The sequence below is a fragment of the Myotis yumanensis genome, unplaced genomic scaffold (assembly GCF_028538775.1).
Source record: "Myotis yumanensis isolate MYYU_CA2020_CCGP unplaced genomic scaffold, mMyoYum1.0.hap1 SCAF_23, whole genome shotgun sequence".
Classification (NCBI taxonomy): domain Eukaryota; kingdom Metazoa; phylum Chordata; class Mammalia; order Chiroptera; family Vespertilionidae; genus Myotis; species Myotis yumanensis.
Window position 1 is genome coordinate 13,752,439 of NW_027223774.1, and position 25,370 is coordinate 13,777,808.

The 25,370-nt window shown below is 45.2% G+C and overlaps 1 protein-coding gene across 3 annotated transcripts; it reads left to right on the forward strand.

The window, feature by feature from the left end:
- Positions 1-3,181: 3,181 nt before the first annotated feature.
- On the forward strand, positions 3,182-24,688 carry ZNF180 (zinc finger protein 180). 3 transcript variants are annotated; one of them, XM_070401502.1, is made up of 5 exons: positions 3,182-3,270; positions 7,606-7,693; positions 15,304-15,378; positions 21,183-21,306; positions 22,428-24,688. In XM_070401502.1, exons 2-5 carry the CDS (start codon positions 7,640-7,642, stop codon positions 24,137-24,139), a joined length of 1,965 nt encoding a protein of 654 aa, XP_070257603.1. In that variant the 5' UTR covers positions 3,182-3,270; positions 7,606-7,639; the 3' UTR covers positions 24,140-24,688. The 3 variants fall into 3 exon arrangements, with proteins under 3 accessions (XP_070257603.1, XP_070257604.1, XP_070257605.1); XM_070401503.1 differs by having other exon boundaries at positions 21,225-21,306; XM_070401504.1 differs by lacking the exon at positions 3,182-3,270 and adding an exon at positions 11,262-11,379 and having other exon boundaries at positions 7,613-7,693; positions 15,304-15,487.
- Positions 24,689-25,370: the final 682 nt, after the last annotated feature.

Genomic DNA, 25,370 nt, shown 5'->3' on the forward strand with positions numbered 1-25,370 from the left:
TGATTCCCGGCCAGGGCGCATGTCTGGGTTGCAGGCTCGATCCTCAGTGTGGGGCGTGCATGAGGCAGCCAATCAATGATTCTCTCTCATCATTGATGTTTCTGTCTCCCTCTCCCTTTCTCTCTGAAATCAATATATATTTAAAAAAACAACAAACTTCCATCTTGTTTAGGCCATTTGACTTTGGGTCTTTCCGTTACTTGCCGCTGAAACCGGTCCTGACACAATGCTCTCTCAGGAGGAAGACACGCAGGATGCATGCGGTCAAGGCAAGTGTATCTCTCAAGGTTCTTTTTATAAAAAAATATATTTTTATTGATTTCAGAGAGGAAGGGAGAGGGAGAGAGAGACAGAAACATCAATGATGAGAGAGAATCATTGATTGGCTGCCTCCTGCACACCCCAAACTGGGGATTGAGCCCGCAACCCAGGCATGTGCCCTTGACTGGAATCGAACCTGGGACCCTTCAGTCAGCAGGCTGACGCTCTATCCACTGAGCCAAACCAGCTAGGGCTCTCTCCAGGTTCTTTCTTGAAACTGGCCAGTGGTAGGAGTATCACACCCCAGAAATGGACAAGCAGCACAAATCAGGGCTTTTATTTCTGCCCCCAGAGAACTGGCTTGCCAGCACACTGCTGCCCCCTGCTCCGTGCGTCCCTGTTGTCCTCGCTCATCCCCACTTCCCTCCTGCACGTTCCCATGTGCACACCCGCAGGCCCCCTAACCCCCCGCTTGGGCACTCAACTGTGCCCCCTCCACTCTGCTCTGCCCCCAGCAGCTCTGTGGTGACCCCTGTCTCTGCCATTCACCCTGTCACCTTCAGCCCTCCCCACACCACCATCGTCCCCAACTCCTCTCCGTCTCTCACACCCCCATCCAATCTGTCAGCACATCCGGAATGTCTCCAAATTGCCCATGGCTTTCCCTGCCTCATCCCCCACCCCCCTCCACCCTCCCAGGCAGCCACAGGTCAGCCTTCTCTCACTATAGGTAGGTTAGCTTGCACGTTGTCATCTTTTGTAGGAACAGGCTCACACTGCAGGCACTCTGCTTTTGTCTGGCTTCTTTTCCTCGGCAGAATTCTTTTGAGATTGAGCCATGTGGGTGCCTTCCCAACAGCCATTCCCTCCCATCGCTGCGCAGTAGTCCTTTGTGTGGATGTCCCGCAATTTGTTCATCCAGTGAAGCATGGTAATAATCCCTCCTTAGGAAAACTGCTGTTTGAACTACTCTGCTATTCTTGGACAGTCTCTTATTCTGTAGGTCAACTCTGTTTTTTACTTGAATAGAAAAGATAAACTTAACTGTCTGACCTTGCAAGGGGCTGATACACTGATACTGATATCAATTCACATAGTTTGCCAAGTGTTTGTTCACCCAAGGTTACAGATGTTTGATTAGGTATAATATGTACTCAAAGTTACAAGTTGTCTGTATAGATATGACAGGTGTTTGATTAGATATGGTATGTACTCAAGGTTACAAGCTGTCTTACGTAAGGAAGGATATAAAAAGGAGATACTCCCTCCTGTGTTTGTTCAGAATTTGACAGAGGTAACCTGCTCTGAACCTGAGTGCAATAAAGATGACTCCTAACTAACTGGCTCATTAGGCGTCTTGTCCAGCTCGCTGATTTGCGATACAACACCAGTCCCCGGACTGTTCCAGTTCTGAGAAACTGGGACCACCTGGTCCGAGCACTGTCACCTGTGGTCTGGATGGTGGCAGCCACCTCCCCCTGGTCTCCTGCTCCCGCCCTCTTTCCACCTGGTCTTTTGTGGGGAGCTGATATAGGGTTAAGCCTGGACTGACCTGTGGGCAAAGTCATAAAGAATTCCCAGCTTAGAGAGCACAGTCCTCTTAGCATAATTAGGCTTGACCTTGTATAAAGCTCCCTAGATCTTACTCGGGAAGCTAATGGGCTGAGGGAAGTGCAACAAGAACAAAAACAAGTGAAACTTACAAGAGCAGTGTAAACAAGTGAAACTTACAACAGTGTAAACAAGTGAAACTTACAAGAACTGTGTAACTATAGCAACCACTACCTTGTTTACCGCTCAGTATAAAATAAAGGCTCAGGTTGCCTTGGGATCTTTTCTCTGTGGCCTCAGCCAGGCACAGGGAAGATCCACGGAGACTAAGGAAAGCTAGAGAGTTCTGAACGCTGTCTCTGTGTAAAACCTTCTTCGCCGACTCCGTCCACACCTTTGGGAACCCCTGGACCCCATGGGGCTGGACCCCAGCAGTCTTTCCTCGATATGTATCCAGAGGGATTCTAGTATGACAGCAGGGCTGAATCTGGGAATGGCTGATGGCATTTCCCCAAACCTGAATAGGATACATTAAATTGTTTGCTGCCAGACAGCTCAGGGCATCTTAATCTACATGTTATTGCCTCCTACTGGCCAAACACCTCAACAGCTGTAGGCTAATTCTCCCCAATCTGACAACGGACTCTGTATACAAACCCTTACCCTTTGAAGTGTATATCTCTGCCTCTCCTCAGGACAATTTGTGTTAATAAAAAGCATGGGTTCCTGAGATATACACTTCAAAGGGTCAAAGGGTCAGGGTTTCGTATGCAGGCAAAGGGAAAAGGGGAGGGGAAGGTACAAAACGTATCAAATTCTTTGAAGGGCTTGATATGCGTTCTCCCGACTATATAATGGATTTGTAGCAACTATCTTCGGCCTCAGGACCAAAGGAGGCGGCGCGCGCCAAGCTGCGGACTAGCAGGCGCTGGGGAGGGGTGCGGGTGGTTTCCAAGGGATCGAGGATTTTCCGCGACTCCTGGGCGTTAAGCCAGGCCCAGGGCCAGCCTTTCCCATGTCAGCCACTCCCCACGCATGGCTGCCTCGACCTCGGCCTCGGGTCCGCTTCTCTCGGCGCCACACACAAACTCGGACACGCACAGCTGCAGCCCCAAGCCAGGATCTAAGCCCCAAGCCCCCTTCCAGTCCACCTGCCCGCAGGCGCTGGAGCCCGCAGGCGCTGGAGCCCGCAGGCGCTGGAGTCCGCAGCGCGGCTCGCGCCGCCGAGGCTTCTGGGAATTGTAGTTCGGACCCCCCCTCCCCAGGCCACATGCACTTCCGGGTTCGGCCAGGAGCGCAGCCATTGTCTCCCCCCCACGCCCCCCTGCTCAGGCTCGGACGCTCGCAGTTGCAGCGCACCTCGGCCCTTCCGAGGGTCTCCCCGAGCGGCCTTGCGAATACCGAGATGGGGCGGGGACAGAACTAGCGTCACCGGAGTTCGCTGTGTGCAGAATCGGGGTACGTGTTCGCTTTTCCGAGCTCGTCCCGGACACCTGAGGCTGGGACAGGCCTGTCCTGGGCGGCGAGCCCAGAGACGCCGAGGTTGGTGCCAGCCGGGGCAGCGCTGGGCGTCCCGTGCGCGCGCGGCATTGTCCCTGCGGGCAGCTGGAATAGGGGGTGTGGGTGGGCGATCTGGGGCCTGCGCGGGCGGCCCTTCAGCCTCAGGTCACCAAAGTTGGAGGTACTGGTGGTGGCGCCGCCGGTTCCGGACAGAGCTCTGCGCGCGTGCGCGTGCGCTGTGGCAGGCGGTGCTCTTGTCTAGGGTCTGAGGATGCTCAGGTGGATGGAAGACCAGCCCTGAGCTCGGGTGCTGCGGAGCGGGCCTCAGGAGAGCCCCTCCTCCCCCTCCTGCGAGGCTGGGCCTGTGTAGTGGGGGGCCTGAGGACCACTGGGTGGATCAGGGGCTCACTGGCAGATTCTGGTTCCTGGAGGAGAGGGGCTGGGTCATGGCCCCCGTACCCTTGAGCAGGTGTTTGAGTAGGAAGCACGAAGTGGGAAGTGAGATTCTGGGCCGTTGGCGCTGGGACCCTGGAGCAGACACCGCCCTCCTCCCAGGCCTGGGGGTGCCCTGGGTAGTGGAGAGCCTGGGTGTGAGTTGCAGATTCTTGCCCATGGAGAGACACTGTCGCTTCAGCCAACCTTCAGTGGGAATGGCTGATGGACTGCAGACTCTCAGGAGGGAGGAGGGCCTAGGGCAGTGCTTCCCAATTGTTTTGGGCCATGCCCCACCTGAGCATCTCTAAAATCCTGATTGCCCCCCCCCCCACCCATGACATATAATTCTTATTATTCAAAAAGTGAGCTCCTATTCATGTGAGGAAGCCTAAAAGGCCATTAACTTGTTCTAAACACTTGGATTGCGGGAAACGAGTTAAGTCGGCTCGCGTGAATTGCGCGTACTCCGCGGGAGCCGTCTTAACTCGGTTCATATAGATTTGCGGTGGAGTGCGGGAAACGTGTAAACTCGGGCCGATTGTAACTGCGTATTACCAAATATTTGTTTGTTTGCCATTCACAAAGATACCTTCCTGCGTATGCGAACCGTTTCATACCCATTGGGGTAATAGGTATCATAAAAATCCCTTGTAAGTAGAGAACACCATGCAGGCTATCGATGGACATGAGAAAGCATACGTTACAGGCAATTGTCGGAAGTGGGAAAAAGAAAAACATTTTGAGAAGGTGTCGCGTATGTTCCGTTCATAAATTGCGCAGTGAGACACGCTACATGTGCAAATTTTGCAATATACCTCTACATAAAGGGGCGTGTTTTGAAAAATATCATATGCTAAAAAACTATTAATTTCTATTTGTTTTGATTTATTATGAAAATTTTATTTTAAACTTTAAAAATATGTGTATATTTTTAGGTAATAAGTATTTTTTGGGTTTTTCGTATTTAGTTTATATATATCGAATTATTTATGTACTGAATAGATAAAAAAATGTCTGTGATTGAATAAATTTTCATTTTTTACACAAGAAACCGAAAATTTCATTTCAATCGAACCCATACTTCAAAAGATATAGGCATTTTAAACTAACTCTGATTTTGCGCGGGAAACCTAAATAATTGCCCGCGCCATCTTATATTTTGGCGGGAAATTCACCCGACACCGTAGTGTAAACAAGCTTCCAAAAGAACATGGCATCTAACAAAGAGAAAAATAAAGGAACAAAAAGACAGTTGAAGGCCTAAGGAAGAAATCACTAAGAAATTGTTTAAAAACAATAATAATATGAAGTGATATGAAAAAAGTTTCAAAACAGATAATAGAGAACTGAAATGCATAAATATGTCACAATATATGTTCATATACTGTATAGGAGGCTCCTAGAACCATAAGAAATGCAAAACATTCACTGTGAATAACTCATTCTCCAATTGCCCCCCTTAAAAATCAAATTGCCCCCGTATGGGGGTTGTGCCCCACGTTGGGAACCACTAGCCTAGAGGCAGTATCTAGGCAGAGAGCTCCCTGCACGTGCTGGGTTTGGGCTTGGGGGCGGTTTCTGAGTGGGAGGCAGGACTTTGGACTGGTCATCCTGGGGCCCTTGTAGGATGGTGCAGAGCCCTAGGACACTCAGGTTTGGTGGAGACGCTGGGTTGGAGGTACAGAATCGGAGCCCAGAAGGACAGAGCTGCAGCAGCTGCCGTCAGATGGGCAGCTGCTTGGGGGGGAAGCAGGATGCTGCCTGCATGACTATGAAGTAGGTGTTCCTGGGGCCTTTGCTCAGGGGCTACTCTGCTTGCAGGCACGAGCAGGCCCAGGTTGGTAGAGGGACGAGGCGTGTGCTGCAGACTTAGGTGCTCATGTTTGGGTGGAGGGAAGTAGGAGGTCCCAGTTCCCATGGGAGCTGGTCTCTCATGGGCTTGACCACCCCAGGCCAGTGCTCAAGTCCTGGGCTGCTTCGGGGCTCTGTGCTGAGCTACTGTGGGTGTGTTCTGATGTTTGGTGGCAAGCAGGCAGTGGACGCGGGTGACCCCAGAACTCGCACAGAGACTCGCAGGTCTCAGGTAGGTTGAAGCACAGAATGGAGGACACAGATTCTCATCTGAAGAGCAGGGACGGCACAGGACCTGCAGGCTGGCAGAGGGCCCAGGTCCTGGATGCAGGCTCGGGGTGTGAGCCTGCTCTGTGTATGCCAGCAGGAGGAGGGAACCTGGGCGGGGCCCTGGGAGCAGAGGCCTGGGTGTCCCGTTTTGGAGCTGGAGTTGTGGTTTGGGGCTGCTCCAGCTGCATTCTGCACGTGCGCTGGCCCGGGGGCACAGTGGGGAGGCATGGGCAGCCGTAGGGCCCAGATACTGCCTGGGGATGCCCAGGTGGGTAGAGGGAGCGGCTGCAGGTTCTGGGCTGCACAGGGGTAGGCTGTACAGTCTCAGCACACACACAGGTGTGTGGGTGGGAAACAAGAGGCAGGAGGTGGGTATTAGATGAAGGGTGCTGGGGTCTTTGTGCAGATGGCACCCCAATTACAGCCTGATGATGCCCAGGTCGGTAAAAAGACGGGATCTTTCTGAGCTGCAGGTGCCCACGGAGGTGTTTGGGCAGGAATCTAGGCAGGTGCAGCTCAAGGAGGGGCCTGTGGAGGTGGGTGGAGGAAATGGTTTGGGTGCAGGTTTGGGGTGCAGGTGCACTGTGACCCATACTGAGGTGTTTGAATGAGAACCCAGTAGGGGTGAGAGGGTGAGTGAGAGGGAGAGAAAGGGTGGGAGTGGGGTGCATAGGGTGGGATTTGCCAGGGGCTGTTCTGTTCTCCAGCCCAGAAACATCTAGTTGGTACAAAGACAACTGAGGCACACATGCTGGGCCTGGGAGGGGCTGGGCATGCTGGGGTCTGTCAGGAGGCCACCATGCCGTCTTGGTTGCCAGTTCAGGCCTGAGGACATCCAGGTTGGTGGAGGGGTCAGGTCAGAGCTACAAATTCAGGACCCAGGAGGGTTTGGGGATGGGAACCTGGGCTAGCGCTGGTAGAAGCTGGTCAGCCCCAGAAGAGTGGGAGGACCAGATGCAGCTGAGCTCTGTGCATGTGCTTGGCTATTTGAGCAGGAAGTTAGAAGCAATCGTGACAGGTTGCTGGCTTCCTGCATGTAGTCAGGGAGTGTGATCTGGGGCCATGAATCCCAGAGCCTTGCTGCTTGCCCGAGGAAGAGATGCTGGTTTGGGGTACAGATTTCAGGTTGGGGAGGAAGGGGTCCTCGATGGGTTAGGTGTTTGCAGGAATTTCAGGACCCAGGGGGGAAGGGAGGGACTGATTTGTGCTGCAAATGGTGGTGGTGGTGAAGGCTGCATTGTGCATGACATGGGCTCACTGGTGTGGGATCCAGAGGCCTCTGATAGTGGAGGACCCAGTTTGGAGCTGCAGAGTCTTGGCCTGGGAGAGGGACCAATGATCTCCAGGTTCACGCACAGCTTTCCAGGCTGGAATCTGGGCAGGACCCTCTAGAGCAGTGGTTCTCAACCTTCCTAATGCCCCGGCCCTTTAATACAGTTCCTCATGTTGTGGTGACCCCCACTTTCATTGTTACAAATTGAACATAATTAAAGCATAGTGATTCATCACAAAAACAATATGTAATTATATATGTGTTTTCTGATGGTCTTAGGTGACCCCTGTGAAAGGGTCGTTTGACCCCCAAAGGGGTTGCGACCCACAGGTTGAGAACCGCTGCCCTAGAAGCACACTTCTCATGGGACTTGCATCCCGGGAGCAGAGACTAACCAGGGACGGGGTGCCAAGGTGGACCTACAGGAGGGGGTTGTACTCAGGGTTTCTCCCCTTGCAACTCAGGACCTCAGGCCCCTGCCCGTGCGGGAAGGAGAGCATGGAAGAGCAGGAGGAGAAGCCCCCGGGAACCCTGACAGAGGCCTGTGTACAGGTGAGTGAGCTTCCCTTCCCTTCCCTTCCCTTCCCCCAGAGATGCAGAGCTGGAGCCCACCCAGGCCCCACAGCCCAACCCTCTGGACTTGGGAGCTGTCCTGCTCTCTGCAGTATTTGGGGGGACTTTTGGCGCCTCCTGACTTGCAGGCTCCTAACACTTACACATGATGCATTTAATGAGGCTCCCTACATTCCTTCACCCTTCTAACCCAGATGCTAACTCTTTCTGGGAGGAATTTGGCCCCCTGTATCAAAAGCCCTTAGAATACGGAATGCCCTTTGACCAGCAACTCTTGGCTCTGCCTGAGAATGAGCGCTTGAAAGAATGTTTGAGCATATGCAACGCAAGAGGAGAGTTCGATGCGTTATGGTAAGACCATGACATGAAATACACTGTAGGCATTGATGTGATAATGCGTATTTACCAACGTAAAGGGATGTTTATTTATGATCTGTGTTAAGTCACTAGCATTTAGAAATGACCGTCTTTTTGAAAAGGGGTGTAGTGTGTGTGTGTATAGAAGATTTGTTAGGCCCTGGCCGGTGAGGCTCCGTTAGCTGGAGCATCATCCTGTGCTCCGAAAGGCTGCAGGGCGTGTACGGGAGGCAGCTGATTGTTGTTGCTCTCTCACATCTACGTTTCTCTCTCTTTCTGTCCTTCTTCCTTCCTCTCTCTCTAAAAAAATCAATAAAAACATATCCTTGGGCGAGGATTTGAAAAGAGGAAAAAAATACATTAGAAAACAGTAAATACACCAGTTAACAAAGATTAGCTGTACTGTTACATTACTTTCCAGGGGACTTTGTGTTTTCATTTATTTTATCCACTTGTACTTTTGTACAGCGCATTTTAAGGTTAAGATATTACTAATTTAAATCATTTTCCTACAGCAAATATTCTTTGAAAACATTTAATTTCTTTAAAATGTTAAATTAGGATTTCGCTTTCGCATTCCTGAACAATGCAGCCCCGAAGCCATTAGGTGGGGCAGAGCTGGGCAGGGCGGGCGGGCTCCCAGCGGAGGGTGTCACGGCCGGATGGGGGTGAGGAGGGCATCTCTGTGTGGAGGCATCAAGCGGGGCAAGGAAGGGGTGTTAGGAGTCAGAGCCCAAGTAGGCGAGGTAAGTCCATGTGGAAGAGGGGATCTCGTTTGGGGTGATGGGGCCAGAGCAAGTGAGAAGGGCATCCAGAGAGAGGAGGCCAAGTGCAGTGAGGGTGCCCAGCGTGGGTACCAGAGCCAGAGCAGGGTGACATGTGCACCATGTTGGGCCTGGGGAGGGGGGGCACATCTCGTATGGCGTGTCACAGCCTGAGCAGGTTGAGGTCATCCATGCATGAGGGTAGCCTGGCATGGAGTATCAGAGCCCAAGCAGGATGGCGAGGGCTTCCTCACGGAGCCAAGTCTGGGGGCATGAGAGTGGGTCCATGAGAAGGGGCCACCTGGCCTGCAGAGTCAGAGCCCAAGCAGGGTGGGGAGGGCCCCCCGGCACAGGGTGGCTTCCTATGGAGCTGCAGAGCCCAGTGGGCTGAGGAGCATCCAGCAGAGTCTCTCCGTCAGATACAGAAGAGAAAACACTGGCATGAACTGTGGTATTAGAGGTATTGATGTGGCTCATGGCTTCACGTCTGTCGATGTAGAAATACAGAGAAATGTGTGTGTGGTGTGTGCCATGTGTGTGTCACATTTTGTGTGTGTGTACAGACACATACTTCTATATTCCCTAACTCTGGCCACTCTGAGAGCCTGGAAATACATAGAAATGTGTGTGTGTGTGTGTACAAACACATACTCCTATATTCCCTAACCCTGGCCATTCTGAGGACCTGGGAGCAGTGACATTTTGATACCATGGTGCACACCTGGTGCCCAGATTTCGACTTCGACATGAATGCTGTGGGTTTTATGGACACACTGTTAATGGCTATTTGGTGTTCGATTTTTTGCTATTACAAATCGCACGGCTGTAAATGTTTTTGCATATGCTTCCTTGTACACATGCACAAGATTTTTTGAAAAGAGTCAAACAAACATAAATTTACATTCACATTTTTTATCAAAATTACAGGTACAAGGCATTTTGATGTGACCATTGGCATTCCACTATAAGCTAGTGACTTCATGTGTTTTCTGGGAATCTTTCTTTTTTTTTTTTTTTTTAATCTTCACCTGAGGATATACTTACTGATTTTAGAGAGAGGGGGAGGGAGTGAGAGAGAGAGAGGGAGAGAGAGATTGAGGAAAACATGGATGGATCGCCTCCCGCACGTGTCCCAACTGGGGATCGTACCCGCAACCTAGGTATGTACCCTGACCGGGAACAGCCTTTCGGTGCAAGGACGCCACTCCAGCCAGCTGAGCCACATCGGCCAGGGCCCTGGGAATCTTAACGGTCCTTCTTCTTTGTCATACAACTGAATTAGCAATCTGTTCATTATAATTTGTACTTTCATCGCATGTTTTTTATTGCCTAGCCCGTGTAAAGCCCTGGGTGAGGCTCTGGGGAGAAAGAGGATTTCATTCTCATAGAGCGACCTGTGCTTCTTCTAGAGCCCAAGGTTACATAGGAAAAGCAGAAACATCTTTTTTCCCTTGTATTCGCTTCCTATGGTTGCACACCCCAGGACTTAGCAGCTGAAAACAGCCAGCATTTATCATCTCACACGTATTCTGAGGGCCAGGCCCCTGGGAGCAGCTTGTCTGTGTGTTTCAGACGCTGGGTGTCTGGCGAGAGCGTTGTCTGGCCTGGGCTGGGCCACTGCCTCCAGGAGGTTTGCTGTGTAGGAGGACCCACTTGCAAGGTCGCTCACGTGGCTGTTGGCGAAAAGCCCCAGTTCCTCACCAGGTTGACATCTCCCCAGGGCTGTTAACACAGCAGCTGGTTTCTCCCAGTGCACATGATCTGGAAGAGAGAGAGAGAGAGAGAGAGAGAGAGAGAGAGAGAGAGAGAGAGAGAAGTTTAAATGCACACACACCCAAGATGGAACCCACAGTGTCTTGTCCTCTGATCTCGGAAGCGGCCCTCCATCCCTTCCTCTGCAATCTATTGGTCACACAGACCCACTGTGATTTATAGTCGGTCGGTCAGAAAAGCACTTTTGTGGCAAGAAGAGCCGTGTCTGCATGGTCACATGTTATGAATGTGATTTCTCTTTGCAGTGAGTTTCCACGATATGGTTGAGTCCATTGGCAGCTTGAGGTTGAAAGGGGTTCCCGGACCCAATACCAATGTGTGTGTGTGTGTGTGTGTGTGTGTGTGTGTGTGTGTGTGTGTGTAGGCTTCCTCACACCAACAAGCAATTCTCTAACTCCAGCAAGGTATCATTCAACTCAATTCTGACACCATCTACCCAGAGATAGAATCAGATTCCACAGGTAAGGAGCTCGGTCCCACAACACCACCCTCTGCTTCAGATGCCAGCTGCAAGCCGCGTTATCTGTGCTTTTCTACCGACTGACTATAAACCACAGGTTCCCATGACCCCTCTCTGAGTTCAGTTACTTTGCTAGAACAGCTCACGGAAATCGGGAAACCCATTGACTTACTAGATTACCGATCTATTGCAGAGGATGCTAAAGGATTTGAGTCAGCACCCAGATGAAGAGACGCGTACGTAGGGCCAGGTCCTGAGGGAAGGAGCTGCTGTCCTCGTGGCCCCTGGGCCTGAAACGGTGACTCACGGAGGTGCTCTAGTTCCCAGTGTGGAAGCTGTCCAAAACAGGGGCTGGGGACCTGTTCTTGGGGGCTTTATGGAGGCTTCATTACATAGTCATGATCGATCCAACCCCAAGCCCCTCTCCTCTCCCCGGAAATCATGGTGGGACTGAAAGTTCTAGTTCTCTAATGACATTGTTGGCTCCTACTGGCAACCAGCCCCCACCCTTGGGTGGGATTCAAAACTCATTTCATTAACAGAGCAAGAGAGAAAATCCTAAGGAGCCGTGAATTGGGAACGGTGGGTGAAGACCAGCTATATCTGAGACATACATTTTGGTCACCTGGGTGACCAAATATATGTATACTAGAGGCCTAGTGCATGGATTTGTGCACATTTAAAGTAAATTAATTAGAAGATGGCCCGCGGGGCGGTACTGGGTGAGACGGGCTGGACACGCCCGGAAGCCAACCTCCCATGGTCCCTCCCCAGCCAGCCGCACCTGGGGCAGCACTGGGGCTCAAAGGGCGTCTGTGGAGTGAGCTGAGTCCCTCCAGCAGGGTGGGGTCCCTCAGCCTGGCCTGCAGGGATCGGACCGAAACCGGCAGTCCAACATCCCCCAAGGTGTCCCAGAGTGCAAGGGGGCATTCTGCAAAGTTGCTGTCCCTCCTCAGCTCCTGTGTTGAGCATCTGCCCCCTGGTGGTCAGTGCACATTATAGCTACTGATCAGTTGCTTAGGCTTTTATATATATAGATATTATAACTATAAACCTACTTTTGCCCACCCCTGCATATATGTATAAGAAATACACACACATACAACACTTTTAGGAATTATCTGGTTTCAAAGTGATTTTTCAAAAGAAAAATATTTTTGCTGGCTTCTGATTAAGGGAAATAGGTGTTATTAAAAAATAGATACAGTATTAAAACAGACTGTGAACCTGCTCCTCAATTCTCTCCCTCCCCAAAATAACTGCTTTTAATGCTTTGGAGACTGTCCTGACTTTTCTGTGTATGTTTATATTCTATAAAAATCTGTTCATATTTTATAGATTGTTCTTAGTTTTTTCATTCAACAATGTATTATAAACATCTCTCTGTCATTTACACACATCAGTTTAGGCAAATCTGCCTCTTCTCTCGACTGCTACATAGTATTCATTTATCTGGATGAAGCATCATTTATTTAACCAGGCACTTAGTGATGGACATTATTTAATGCATCCTACCTGAAGCCAATTCCAGCATGTTCAGCAGGGCTGAATCATCTGGAGTAGCAAAGGCATTTCCCCAAACTTGAAAAGGGATGATTGTTTGCTGCCAGACTGCTCAGGGCATCTTAATCTACATGTTATTGCCTCCTACTGGCCAAACACCTGAACAGCCATAGGCAGTTTCTCCAAAACCTGATAATCTGACAATGGACTCTATACGAAACATGACCCTTTGAAGTGTATATCTCCGCCTCACCTTAGGACAAATTGTGTTAATAAAAAGCAAGGGGTCCTGAGAAGAGGAGATCTTAGTTTCTTTAGCTAGGATCCTCTGACTCCCTATAATGCAGCGGTTCTCAACCTGTGGGTTGTGACCCCTTTGGCGGTCGAACGACCCTTTCACAGGGGTCGCCTAAGACCACCCTACATATCAGATATTTACATTACGATTTATAACAGTAGCAACATTACAGTGATGAAGTAGCAACGAAAATAATTTTATGGTTGGGTCACAACATGAGGAACTGTATTTAAAGGGCCAGAAGGTTGAGAACCACTGCTATAATGCCTTTCAAAATTATGTTTCGTCTCTGGACTCTTGATTAAGTTACACACAGCCCTTCTCCAGATTGCTGAACCCTTCTTGATGCTGGAACAAGAACCCCGGCAGCATCCTCCCATTTAGCTAGGATAATGTAACCCTTTAATGAGTTTTCTTGTACATATATACATCTAAGTGTAGTTTCTATTATTTGCCAATGAAATACAAGTAGGTTTATTGAATAGTATATCATGTTAAAAATATTTCCATTAAAAAGACAAAAATCAAGGAGTATCTATCTACAAAAACTGACAAAATCTGAAAAAAGTTTGTGCCTGAATTAAAAATACTGTACCAGTATCAGTTTCCTAATTTTGACAGTGTACTGTGGTTTTGTTAATACTAGCATCAGGGGAAGCTGGGCTAAGGGTACATAGGAATTCTCTGTTCTATTTTTGCAACCTCTTACAAGTCTTAAACTATTTCCGAATAAAATGTTATTTAAAAAATATATTGAAAAAAAAATAAAATAAAATAAAATTCATTCGAGTGACAAAAACACAGTAAAAAAAAAAAAAATAAATAAATAAATTAAAAAATATATATATATTGCTACCCTGGCTGGTGTGGCTCAGTTGGTTGAGCATCGTACTGAAAGGTGGAAGGTTCAATTCCCAGTCAGGGCACATACTCAGGTTGCAGGTTTGATCCCCAGTCAGGGTGCATATAGGAGGCAACTGATGTTTCTCTCTCTCCCTCTCCTTTTCTCTCTCTCTCTCTCTCTCTCTAAAGTCAATAAAAACATTAAGAAAATAAAAATATATATATTGCCAGTCCAACCCTGGCCAGGTGGCTCAGTTGATTGGAGCGTTGCCTCGTGCACCAAAATGGTTTCGGGTTTGATTCCCAGTCAAGGCACATACCGAGGTTATGGGTTTGATTTGTGGTCAGGGTGTGAACAGGAGGCAACTGATGTTTCTCTCTTACGTCAATGTTTCTCTTTCTCTCTCCCTTCCCCTATCTCTCTAATCTGTAAAAACACATCCTCAAGTGAGGATTTAATATATATATATATGTAGCCAGTACAGAAAGGTTGGGTCAAGTTAAACTTCCACTAAGAGTATAAGAAGCTCTTGACCAGTGGGCCACCACAGGAGGAGTTATAAGCAACAGGCAAAAGAAACACTCCACATGGTTGGTTACATACAGGGGCTTTGAGCAAATCAGTAAATTTAAGTGAATACTGGATGCAGGAGAAGGAAGGTGCAAATATGGAAAACAGGAAAGCTAGAATAAAGTGTGTTGAATTATAATTGGAGGTACCAGTGTGAAGCGATGGTCTCTAACATATAGAGAGATAATTATAGAAATAGAGGTTCAGTGTTATCTGTTTTAAAGAGGTGAGCATCTCTTTGTATATTCACTGGCCGTTTTATTGCTTCATAGTTGAGTTGCATTGTATTTTCCTTTGTCCATTTTTCTGTGGGAGCTACCCTTTTCTTACTGATTCGGAGGAAGTCTTAACAGTAGATTTTCTATTGCCGGTGCCTTTATTGGTGGTGTTTTATGCCAGATGTTTCATGAAGTTAACTTACTGATTTCCCCCTCCTTGATCATTCTTTGGTCATGCTGTATTCTGTCTTATCTGCTTACAATTCTGAGGTCCAGGGACTCAGGCAGGGATTCAGCTGTACATTTCTTTTCTTCTACATCAGGGGTCCTCAAACTTTTTAAACAGGGGGCCAGTTCACTGTACCTCAAACCGTTGGAGGGTCGGACTATAGTTTTAAAAAAAACTATGAACAAATTCCTATGCACACTGCACATATCTTATTTTGAAGTAAAAAAACAAAACAGGAACAAATACAATATTTGTATTTGCACGTGGCCTGCGGGTCGTAGTTTGAGGACCCCTGTTCTACATAGTGCCTGTGGTCACTCACTGTTCTGGCAGCTGGGCTGGCCTGGAAGGTCCACAAAGACACATGTCTGATGTTTCAGTGACCATCCAGATGCCCCCTCCCCGCCCCCCCACATGGCTCCCTTGAGCTTACAAAGGAGGGAGCAGGAGTCTGGTTGGTGGGATGCCTTAAAACAGGTGGAACGTCAGATCCTAGCCTACGCACAGTGAGGGTTTTGAGCTGTGACGGAGCTCCCTTTAATTTCCTTTCTCTCGTCTATTTTGCTTTCTCAGGACTCTCTCCTTCCTCAAGAGATTATCATCAAGGTCGAGAGAGAAGATTCGGGGCCAGTGGCCGTCCCATCCCAGGTGGGTTGGACACATGGCCTCTTTACATTGAGAAATGTGTGTGGCTGGTTGGTGGCGGAAGCCAGATTGAACTGAACTGGGAAGTGAGTGGAAAGTGATGGGAATGGAGGTAAGAGGGGGCAACTTTTACAGAAATTGGGTGATCATGTGAAAGATTGAAGAGAGTGATAGCTGTCAGGACATTTGAAGTTGAAGGGCTTTTTAAAAATTTCCTTAAAGGATTCAAAAGATATGACTCACAAGTGGTTGCAGGAAGGAGTTAGTGGGGAAAAAGAAGTTAATAGTCAGGAGAGAGAGAAGATAAAACTATAAAGCAGAGTCCTTGATTAGTTCCAGGGGAATTAATTCAGAGTATCTATGCTTATGCTCCCTTCGATAGCTCAGCTGGTAGAGCGGAGGACTATAGAGTATCTATACTTATAATAGGGTAATATGCAAATTGGTCAGGACGCCGGCACATAATGTAACAACCGATCAGCAGGAGGGCGGGCAGCGAGCTACAGGAGGGCATGGCAGCAAGCTACGAGCGGAGGAGAGCAGAAGGAGGGCAGGGCAGTGAGCTACGTGTGGTGGAGAGCTACGAGCAGCGGTGGGTAGGGCGGCCAGCTGAGGCAAGCGGCAGTGAGCTACTCGCGCACAGATTCGTGCACAGGGCCACTACTATGTGAATAAATGGCTCTACAGAGGAAGAAGGACGCATAAAGGACGAATGAGATTGAGGAAGTTACGTGAAAGCTTAGATTTGCCTCTGAACAAGCAGACGGAGTTAACTGTTGGCTATAAGGGTGGGGATTGGAATGGAGAGAGATTTGACATGTGTAGAGAAGTCTTAGAGTAGTAATTTTGGATTATGGGAGAACAAGCTGCTCCAGGAGGCATAGCAGGGCTGCTGGAGGATCTGACGGGATTATCCAAGGTAGTAACCATTAATTGTTAACACTCTATCCAGCTGCTTCTGCGGATTTCCCCCCTCCCAAAGGGGAGCATTCTGTAACCTACTTTCCATAGGCGGTACATTGACATTCAGATTGGTTTAGTTTTTGTAGCCACAAGCATTCAGTGTAAGCCCTATAGGTCAAGGTAATATTTAAAAGAGAATTTTTTAATATATTAAATGGGATTAAAGTGAATGATCCCCCGACTCTAAACTGAATAATTAAGACAGAAAAGATAAAGAGGACTCTAACTAGAAAGGAAAAGAATACAAACTGATAGATAGTAATAGTAGACATTTCAATAGAATAATGGCCCCAAACTATCCAAGGACGAGAAAGGTAAAGGGAGTAATTGAACAAGTAAAGTGGAGAAGTTGCCAGAGAGGATGTGGTTGGGGGACTGGGTGAAAAAGGCAAAGAGGTTAAGAAGAACAGATTGGGCCAAAACCGGTTTGGCTCAGTGGATAGAGCGTCGGCCTGTGGACTGAAAGGTCCCGGGTTCGATTCCGGTCAAGGGCATGTACCTGGGTTGCGGGCACATCCCCAGTAGGAGGTGTGCAGGAGGCAGCTGGTCGATGTTTCTCTCCCATTGATGTTTCTAACTATCTATCTCTCTCCCTTCCTCTCTGTAAAAAATCAATAAAATATATTTAAAAAAAAAAAAAAAGAAGAAGAACAGATTGGTAGTTACAAAAAAGTCACGGGGATGTAAAGTACAGCATAGGGAATATAGTCAGTAATATTGTAACAACTATGTATTTCCAGTGCCAGGTAGGTGTGTACTGGAAATACTGTGGGGACTACTTTGCGAAAAGTATATGATTGTCTAACAACTATGCTGTACACCTGAAACTAATACAAAACAACATTGAATATAAACTGTAATTGAAAAAAATTTTTAAATCTGATGTTGTAATAAAAAATAATGTGATGTAATCAAAGAGTAGGCAGTTCTATGTGTGTGATTTGAGAGGTAGAGTACTTTATGTTAAGTCTGGGGTGTCACCCTAAGAGTGGGGCGCTGAAGAGCAATTTTAGGGTCTGGGAGTTTGGCTAGCCATGTGAATTGATGACTGAGAACACAGCCTCTGATGTCAAGCAACTGTGAAGTTGTAGACCAGCTACCAACTTTAGGCATATGTTAATTTCTCTAGTTCGTCATCTGAAAAATGGTGCTACTAATAGAATTTTCTCACAGGGACCTTGTGAGAATTGAATGGTAATTTGTGTCACGGATAAACGCACTGCCTGGCACTGCACAGCAAGTGCTTCCTTAAAGTCAGTTACTTTTATAGTATTATCAGAGAACTCTGCAAGTGGATGCTAAACTAGTAGACCAGGCATTTTCAACCAGGGTGCTGCTGCAGGCTCATGGGTGTGCCCTAAGAATTTTTAAAACATACAATATCTGACTATTTAGTCAGGGGCACTGACTTCTTTTCTCTTAGATTGTCAAATTAAAAACTGACAACAGCCAATACAATAGCCATCCAGTGTGAATGCCCTATCTTGAACCATAAATATATAGGTCATATAATAGAGTTATACCTTATTGGTCACGTCGCATAGTAAGGTTGCGATGGTTAATTCTTGGTACCAGAAATCCATATATATACCTGGTTTTTTTTTTAAAAAGTCACGTTGGAGCAAAAAGGGTAGGTAATTACTATTATTTTTTGTAAGTTAATAAAATTATACCTTTTTTTGTCAGATTGGCAAAAATGTAATATATTTTTTTGGTGTTCCTCAGAATTTTAGTAATTAGTTTGTATGTGCCATGAGATGAAAAATATTGAAAATTGCTGCAATAGACAATGGAAGGTGAAACAATTCAAGTTCTTGAAATGGGAAATGAATCATGGGTATTATAAGTCTTCAGGGGATGGGCGTGGTGGTTCCAGAGGTTGGTAGGACAAAACTAAGAAGTATGGTAAGTGATAAGGGTTTCAATGTAACTGGGAGGACTCACACCCTCCCCCTTGGATGGGAGAGCATGACCACCCTAAGCCTGGGATGTCTGTGGCGGAAGGAGTCCACAGGGTGGAAGGTATGTTTCCTTTAACACAGGGATGTAGAGGGAATATTAGGTGAAGATGTTGAAGCTGTAGGATTTCATTATTATAGCAGATGAGTTCCCAAGGACACAGTTGACGGGTTTGAGAAGGACTGGGAGGAGTGGGGATTTGGGGCAGGTGAAGCAGAATAGAGTAAGTGGGGATAGAAGTTCAGAAAAGCCAGTATCTACATGTTGAAGGACTTTTTTTTCAAATGGGTATGTGATAGGCCCTTTGAGTTTCAGGTGAGAGGAGAAGACCTAAATCAGAATTTGGACCAGACCCAAAACACCCATCAGAAAGAATGTATACACCTCAGTGTTCATAGCAGCACAATTTACAATAGCTAAGATCTGGAAATAGCCCAAGTGCCCATCAGATAAGTGGATAAAAAAGTTGTGGTGCATTTATACTATGGAATACTATGCAGCAGTTAAAAAAAAGAAGGATCTCTTATCCTTTGAGATAGCATGGAGGGACCTAGAGAGTATTATGCTAAGAGAAATAAGCCAGTCAGAAAAAGACAAGTATCACATGATCTCACTCATATATGGAATCTAATGAACCAAATAAACTGATGATCAAAAATAGACTGAGTCGCCCTAACCAGTTTGGCTCAGTGGATGGCGCGTCGGCCTGCGGACTGAAAGGTCCCAGGTTTGATTCCGGCTAAGGGCATGTACCTTGGTTGTGGGCACATCCCCAGTAGGGGGTGTGCAGGAGGCAGCTGATCGATGTTTCTCTCTCATCGATGTTTCCAACTCTCTATCCCTCTCCCTTCCTCTCTGTGAAAAATCAATAAACTATATTAAAAATAATAATGATAATAATAATATGAAGTGATATAAAAATATAGCAAATAAAGTTTCAAAACATATAATAGAGAACTGATGCATAAATATGTCACAATATATATGAATAAAAAGACTGAGTCATAGAAGCATGAACAGACTGTTGAACTTCAGAGGGAAGATAGGGGAGGGTGGGTAGGTGGGAAGAAATCAACCAATGAACTTGTATGCATATATGCATAAACCGTGGACACAGACAATAGAGTGGTAAAGACCTGGGGCAGGCTAGAAAGGGTTAATGGGGGGAAAGGGGGGGACATATGTAATATTTTCAACAATAAAGATTTTAAAAAATAGACTTTGGACCAGGATTATTCGGATATATTATAAAGTCTACTAATTCTATTGATTGATGTATTGACATAATTTACTAAATATATATTTAGTATTTACTGTACACCAACACTATGCTAAGCACTGGAGTAACAGTTGCAGACTCTAAATACCTTCTACTTTCCTTCATGGACTGTAGCCTAGTGACAAAAAATGACCATTATGCAGATGATAAAGTGTGGAACTTTGAGAACATGTAGCTGGGATGGAGTGGGAGGTGCTAGTCTAGTATTATTTATTTGATATTTGAACAAGCTTAATGTAGGTATCTACATTAAATAGCAAAAAGGAGTACATATTTATTCAAAGGAAGCATGGATTAGAGGTTGGAAAACAGGACTATAGAATAGATCCATATTCAACAGAGGTTACAGTTTGCAAATGACATTTCTCAATCCCAGTTTGGAATAATCATGAAAACCTTGAGATTTTGGTGAAATTTATGGCTCCAACATAGAAAAATGCAGTACAGCAGCATTTCGCTTGGAGTTTCTTGGGATTCACAGACCCTGCTTCCTATTCATGAATTACAGCTTAATAAAATCTGGTCTATTTTAAAAACCTTCAGTGGCCAGTGGCATTCAACTTCCCTGACTTTTGCTGCTTTTAGGTAAAGACAGGTCACCCTCAGCACTTCTTTTTTGGATCAAAATTTCTGCCTGGTAGTTTTGGAAATAGGTCCTTTCCTGCTCAGAGGAGACAGTGCTTTTTATATGGCAGTAATGCCTGAACATCTAAAGGCTCTACAGTGCAGGTCAGTGTAGACAAATAGAACTGTCATCTGAAGAATAAAGGTCACATTGGCTGTCATTTAATTTCTCAGAGTTTTCAGATAATAATAATTGTTAATGTGATTATATTCATCATCACAATTAACTTAACAACCCAATGAGTTGGGTATGATTAAGCCTAATAAATAGAATAAACTCACCATTAATACAGAGATTGTCACATTAGATTTTTTTTTTTAAATTCAGACATATACTGTTTACAGGTGAGAAAACCCAAGTCTCTTCTTTGTCCAAATCCAGTGCTTTTAACCTCTACTTCATTAAGGTCCACATTTCGTCTTCTACTTTAGGCACCAGCAAAGTAGAGCCTGGAGCCAAATGCAGCCTACTACCTGTTTGTGTAAATAACAGTTTATTGTAATACAGCTACACCCATTTCTTTATTTTCTATGGCTGCTATCTTGCTACAGCTGAGTGGTTGTGACAGACTGTATAGTTTGAAAAACCTAAAATGTTTACTCTTTGGCCTTTGATAGAAAAAGATTACTGATCCTTGTTCTGTTAGTTTCTTGGTAATTTGGAGGGAATTCCTATGTGGGAATTCTATATACCAGTGAAAAAATAGAAGGAAGCATTTTCTTCAAGGTGATCAAGAGAGAAATTGTATATTAGTTCTTATCTGGTGTTTCTCTTTGGGGTTGCAAAACAGATCCAGCATCCAAAACCCAAAAAGGCTCACCTAGGAGACACATGTACTCCTTGACTAGAATTCTTTGAATGCTGACTATCTCAGTACAACTTCCGGGACATCAAGTTTCCTTTCTTCCATCTGTCAAACTTTTCTTCCTCTATGAACGGGAAATGATGCCCAGCTGAGCAGGAATGTGTGTCCTGTTGTAGGAAGGCGTAAACTTCAAAATTGTGACTGTGGACTTCTCTCAGGAAGAGGGCATTTTGAACCCTGCTCAGAGGACCCTGGACAGAGATGCGATCCTTGAGAACCACAGGGACTTGGTCTCTTGGGGTAAGAATATGGTCCCCTTTAATGAAGTCTGTATGTTGAAATTATTTCTTATTGATTGAGAATTTTGCAGTTCAGAGGTAAAAATGGCTTTGGCCACGCATAGATTTTGTTTGTGCTTTTTATTCCCTAGTGAAAATTTAATTTAATTTAAATTTGTAAGGTAGAAAAGGTACAGTTTCTTTGGTTTGAGCTTGTTTAATCTTCATGATTCCCAAAGGCCAAAAACTAGGACCAAATTCTGCAGTAACTTTCCTGGTCTCCAGCCCAGGCACCCAAAGTCCTATATCTTTCCCTACCAGCTTTTCAAACCAGACACAATTTCTCAGTTGGAGCAATGGGATGAGCATAAAAAGAATTTCCCACACACATATCCTGGTGAGAAACAGACACAAAGGAGTCATCATAGGTATAGAAGGTTAGATTGAAAAATCCCCATAGGGCATGCCACATTTTTCTTCATTTCCCATTTCCTAGTGGATTATATACATCACCACTTTTCCAGATACTCTAATGCTTGGCTTAGTCAGCGAGGCTTATGCTTATGAGCTAACCTCCATTCTCTCTCATAATCACAGGAATCCATGGGGCCATATTAACCTTAAGGCATCTAGGGAATGCTGGGAAAACAGTGTCCCAATTCTTTTTCCTGGTTCACAGTTGTAGTTTGCTCGTGTCTTACTGACATAGGCTATGCTAACAAGTTTCATGCTTTCAGAAATTCCTAGGAATGTAGACACTAATTTCTATTTCATTGAACATGTGTTTAGCACTAAAGAGGGTAGAAAGGACCCTTTATTACTTTGCTAAGAATTGCAAAATTGTTTTATGATTCTTTTCGTCTATATAAGTGATCTTATTTTGGAACATAGAGATTTTGATTTGGTGTCTAAAGTCTTACGTATTCAGTAAAATTATGATTAAATTATTCCATTTTAATGCAGTGTTATACTATTGGGCTGTGGTAGTTTTCTGCTTATTGCTTCATCCCATCCTCTTGATTCTCAATCCAGATTATAATAGCTGAAAACAAATCTACATGTATTTTGCATCCTTTCTTGTCAGCTTTATTTCACTATTCCAACATTTTTTTGGCTAGAATATTTTATTTTTCTTTCTTCCAGACTTGGCAACTGCACTTGGAAGAAGAGAATCAACATCAAAGCAGAGAATTATTGATGATGAACCATCCCATGGAGTGAAATTAGAAAGGTTGACAAGAGATGATCCTTGGTTATCTTCATGTGAAGAAGTTTGGATTTGTAAGGATCAGTTGGAGAAGCAACAGGAAAAGCAAGAAAGACTTTTTAAGAAAGTGGCATTCATTCATGAAAGAGTCTGCAAAAGTGATGAACTTGAGGAAAAGAGTGGTCTGAATTCCAGTTTTCTTTCACCCCAGATAATACCCATAAGAAACCATTTCCATAAACATGTCTCTCATGTTAAAAAATTACATCATTCTGTTGTGGACAGTCATCAGATGATTAATGACAATGAGAAACTATGTGAAAATAATGAATATGGAAAAAAATCCCAGAGCATTCACCTTATTCAATTTACAAGAACTCAAACAGAAGATAAATCCGATGGGTTTAGCAACAATATTCAATCTTTTAGCCATGGTACACCCATAAATATACATGAGAAAATACATGCAAGAGAAAAACCCTTTGATGTTAAGGAATGTGGGCAAGTTTTAAACCATAGCATATCCCATAATGAACAACAGAACATTCCTGCTGACTATAATTGTAGTAAAATCTCTGAGAATTCATTTCTTGCTCCAAACATGAAAAATTCTGAAGAGAAACCCTTTGAATGTAACCAATGCAGGAAATCCTTCAGCTGGAGCTCTCATCTTGTTGCACATCAGAGAACTCATACAGGGGAGAAACCTTATGAATGTAATGAATGTGGGAAATCCTTCAGCCGGAGCTCTCACCTTGTTTCCCATCAGAGGACTCATACTGGAGAGAAACCTTATAGATGTAATCAGTGTGGGAAATCCTTTAGCCAGAGCTATGTTCTTGTTGTGCATCAGAGAACTCATACTGGAGAAAAGCCTTATGAATGCAGTCAGTGTGGAAAGTCATTCAGGCAGAGCTACAAGCTTATTGCACATCAAAGAACTCATACGGGAGAGAAGCCCTATGAATGTAATCAATGTGGGAAATCATTTATCCAGAGCTATAAACTTATTGCACATCAAAGAATTCACACTGGAGAAAAACCCTATGAATGCAACCAATGTGGAAAGTCCTTTAGTCAGAGTTATAAACTTGTTGCCCATCAGAGAACTCACACAGGAGAAAAACCCTTTGAATGTAATCAGTGTGGGAAATCCTTCAGCTGGAGTTCTCAACTTGTGGCACATCAAAGGACTCATACTGGAGAGAAACCCTATGAATGTAATGAGTGTGGGAAATCTTTCAACCGCAGTTCACACCTTGTTATGCATCAAAGAACTCATACAGGAGAAAAACCCTATGAATGTAATCAGTGTGGGAAGTCGTTCAGCCAGAGTTATGTTCTTGTTGTACATCAGAGAACTCATACTGGGGAAAAGCCCTATGAATGTAGTCAGTGTGGGAAATCCTTTAGGCAGAGTTCATGCCTTACTCAACATCAGAGAACTCATACTGGGGAGAAGCCCTACGAATGTAATCAATGTGGGAAAACGTTCAGCTTGAGTGCTCGACTTATTGTACATCAAAGAACACATACTGGAGAGAAACCCTTTACATGTAATCAATGTGGGAAAGCTTTCATTAACAGCTCTAAACTTATTAGGCATCAGGCAACTCATACTGAAGAGAAATCCTATGAATGTAACTAGTTTGGAAATTTTTTAGCCAGAGTATATTCCTTCATCCCTGCCTCCCTTCCAAGGAAGCATATGTGTTAGAAAAACATGGATAAGATTAATGTATGCAGAAAACTTTCCATTAGCCCTATTATTGTGTATCTGGAAATTTGTTCTGGAGACAAAAGGAAGGACTATGGATCACACTTTTTTCCCCATTATGTTTTTACTGATTTTAGAAAAGTATCGGTTGGCTGCCTTCTGCACACCCCCTACTGGAGATTGAGCCCACAACCCAGGCATGCACCCTGCCTAGAATTGAAGAGGTGACCTTTTGATTCATGGGACAGTACTCAAACCAACTGACCAACTCTGATCAGTCAGGACCTCACGTTTTATTTCATAATTCTGCATACAAAATCAAACAGTCTTTATGAAACTTTCTGAGCAAAAGTAATACATTTTGGCACTTTTCCTTGCAGAAAGCACTTAGAGAGAATTGCCATTAAATGGACAATATGCTGTGGAGTGATTGCCAATGATATTGACCTCTTTTCCAATAAAGAGTAAATGAGAATGCTATCACTGGTGGTGGTGTTGAGAAGGTTGAAAAATTGCTGTGGTTATTAGAAATTAGTGTATCATCTTACAACATGATTTTTTCACTAACTACTTTATATTCTCTTTCATGCAGCACTTTCTCTTATATAGAGGATTTTGTAAAAATTAGGAAAATGGCTATGATGCAAAGTGAAAAATGCAGAACAAGAGTTTGGAGCATTTATTTCTAGAACCATTGTGATAAGATATTTATGTGTGGATCAGAATTAAAAGGGATTTGGGGTGTGTTTATTTGACTTTTAGGTTTATGCCTGGTCTTTTTGAATATATACTATTTTGACATAATAAGTGATATGATGAGTAAAAATTAGTCAAAAGCAAGCAAGAAAGATTTTCATTTCCTTTGACCATTTAGGAGAGGCCAGACAGCCAGATAACAGAGATTCCTCAGGGTTCTGAAGTTTCCATTTGGATTAGTATGATTAGGACACTTGGGTACAACTTAGAGTTCTCAGGAATATTCCTCATTGAAAATAAAATATTTTCATGGGAATGTGTTACTGGAAGTTTAGGCCAGAAAGAATTTTATATATCGGGACTGAGATGCATAGGCAGTGTAAGGATAGGTGGGCTTCCCCCCTCCCCTCCCTTTCCTCCCTCCTCCCGTCCCCTCCCCCCTCCCCCTCCCCTAACCCCCTCCCCT